The sequence below is a fragment of the Etheostoma spectabile genome, chromosome 9 (genome assembly GCF_008692095.1).
Source record: "Etheostoma spectabile isolate EspeVRDwgs_2016 chromosome 9, UIUC_Espe_1.0, whole genome shotgun sequence".
Taxonomy (NCBI): domain Eukaryota; kingdom Metazoa; phylum Chordata; class Actinopteri; order Perciformes; family Percidae; genus Etheostoma; species Etheostoma spectabile.
The window spans coordinates 4,086,076-4,087,158 of NC_045741.1; the positions used below are offsets into that span (position 1 = coordinate 4,086,076).

Here is a 1,083-nt window from a genome sequence, read left to right on the forward strand (position 1 = left end):
GAATGTTTCCTGTAGATGTAAAAGCGTTTTGAGTAGTTGTTAAGACTAGAAAAGCGCTATATAAATACAGCACATTTACATTACGGAATGCCTTATAGGATGAAAACTCAAATGGCCAGACAATCAAACAGGTTGTAAACTGCACAGGGATGTAGTAGATGCTTATTTAGGAATCCTCACATATAGCCGTGGGCTCAGGCTAAAGAAAGCATCAGCCACAGAATCAGTGCATGCATTTTTGCCTCCTCTCAATGATCTGAAAACACATCTCAACTGCCCACAGACAGCGTCGATGGCTCCACAGATGGTGCAGACAGATATGTTGTGGAAAGGATCCTTAACACCCCAGCACAGCACCAGGGTGAGCTGAGTCAGGGAAGCAGACAGCACTGCTGACAGTATTTGTTGAATCAGGCCACGCCAAAACCAAAAAAACATTTGGCAGACCAAAAATAAACTGAGGCACAACACTCTCTGGAGGCTAAAATGGAAAAACTTAAATCAGGTCATGTTTCCCCCAGATTATGTAAAGTAGCATCCTAAGAAAAGACTTCTTTATACAGTATATCACTGTAACACATTGAAATGAGTGCAAATCTCTTATGGGAATGAAATTATAAGATAGGATAGATAATTATAAGAATGATGTGTCCTGTTACTCAGCTGCAGCCTTTCTGGGGAATGGTACACGCCACTGTACCTATTCAAAGACTACATTCCCCGTCATCCCGACATGAAGCAGCATGTCTTCAGCATTCTTAAGTGCAGACAGATCGCAGTGATTTGTTAAATGTATCTCGTTTCACCCCGACAGCGAGAGAATCATGGGAAGTCCCTCCCTGCAGCCCGACATGAAGGATGAGAGCACAGATCTGCAGCTGCAGGACGGCCTGCTGAAGCAGCTGAAAGACAAGTACTGCTGCAAAGTGAAGGTGAGGAGCACCCCTCAGGTTACTCATGCCCACAATCTGGGTTAATAAAAACTTGAATCAGGGTTCAGAATTTCTCCACAAGAGTTTTGACCCTCATGTTGTCGGGTCAAATTGATCCGTTGTCCTACATCAATGTTCTTTTTAATTCCCC

General features: G+C 43.5%; 1 protein-coding gene across 1 annotated transcript in view; it reads left to right on the plus strand.

Moving 5' to 3' along the window:
* The window catches only part of exoc3l4 (exocyst complex component 3-like 4), a 34,090-nt gene that overhangs the window by 11,070 nt on the left and 21,937 nt on the right, over positions 1-1,083 (plus strand). Inside the window, exon 6 of the mRNA XM_032525855.1 lies at positions 815-932. Coding sequence (XP_032381746.1) covers positions 815-932 — 118 coding nt within the window. The remainder of the gene's footprint in view (positions 1-814; positions 933-1,083) is intronic.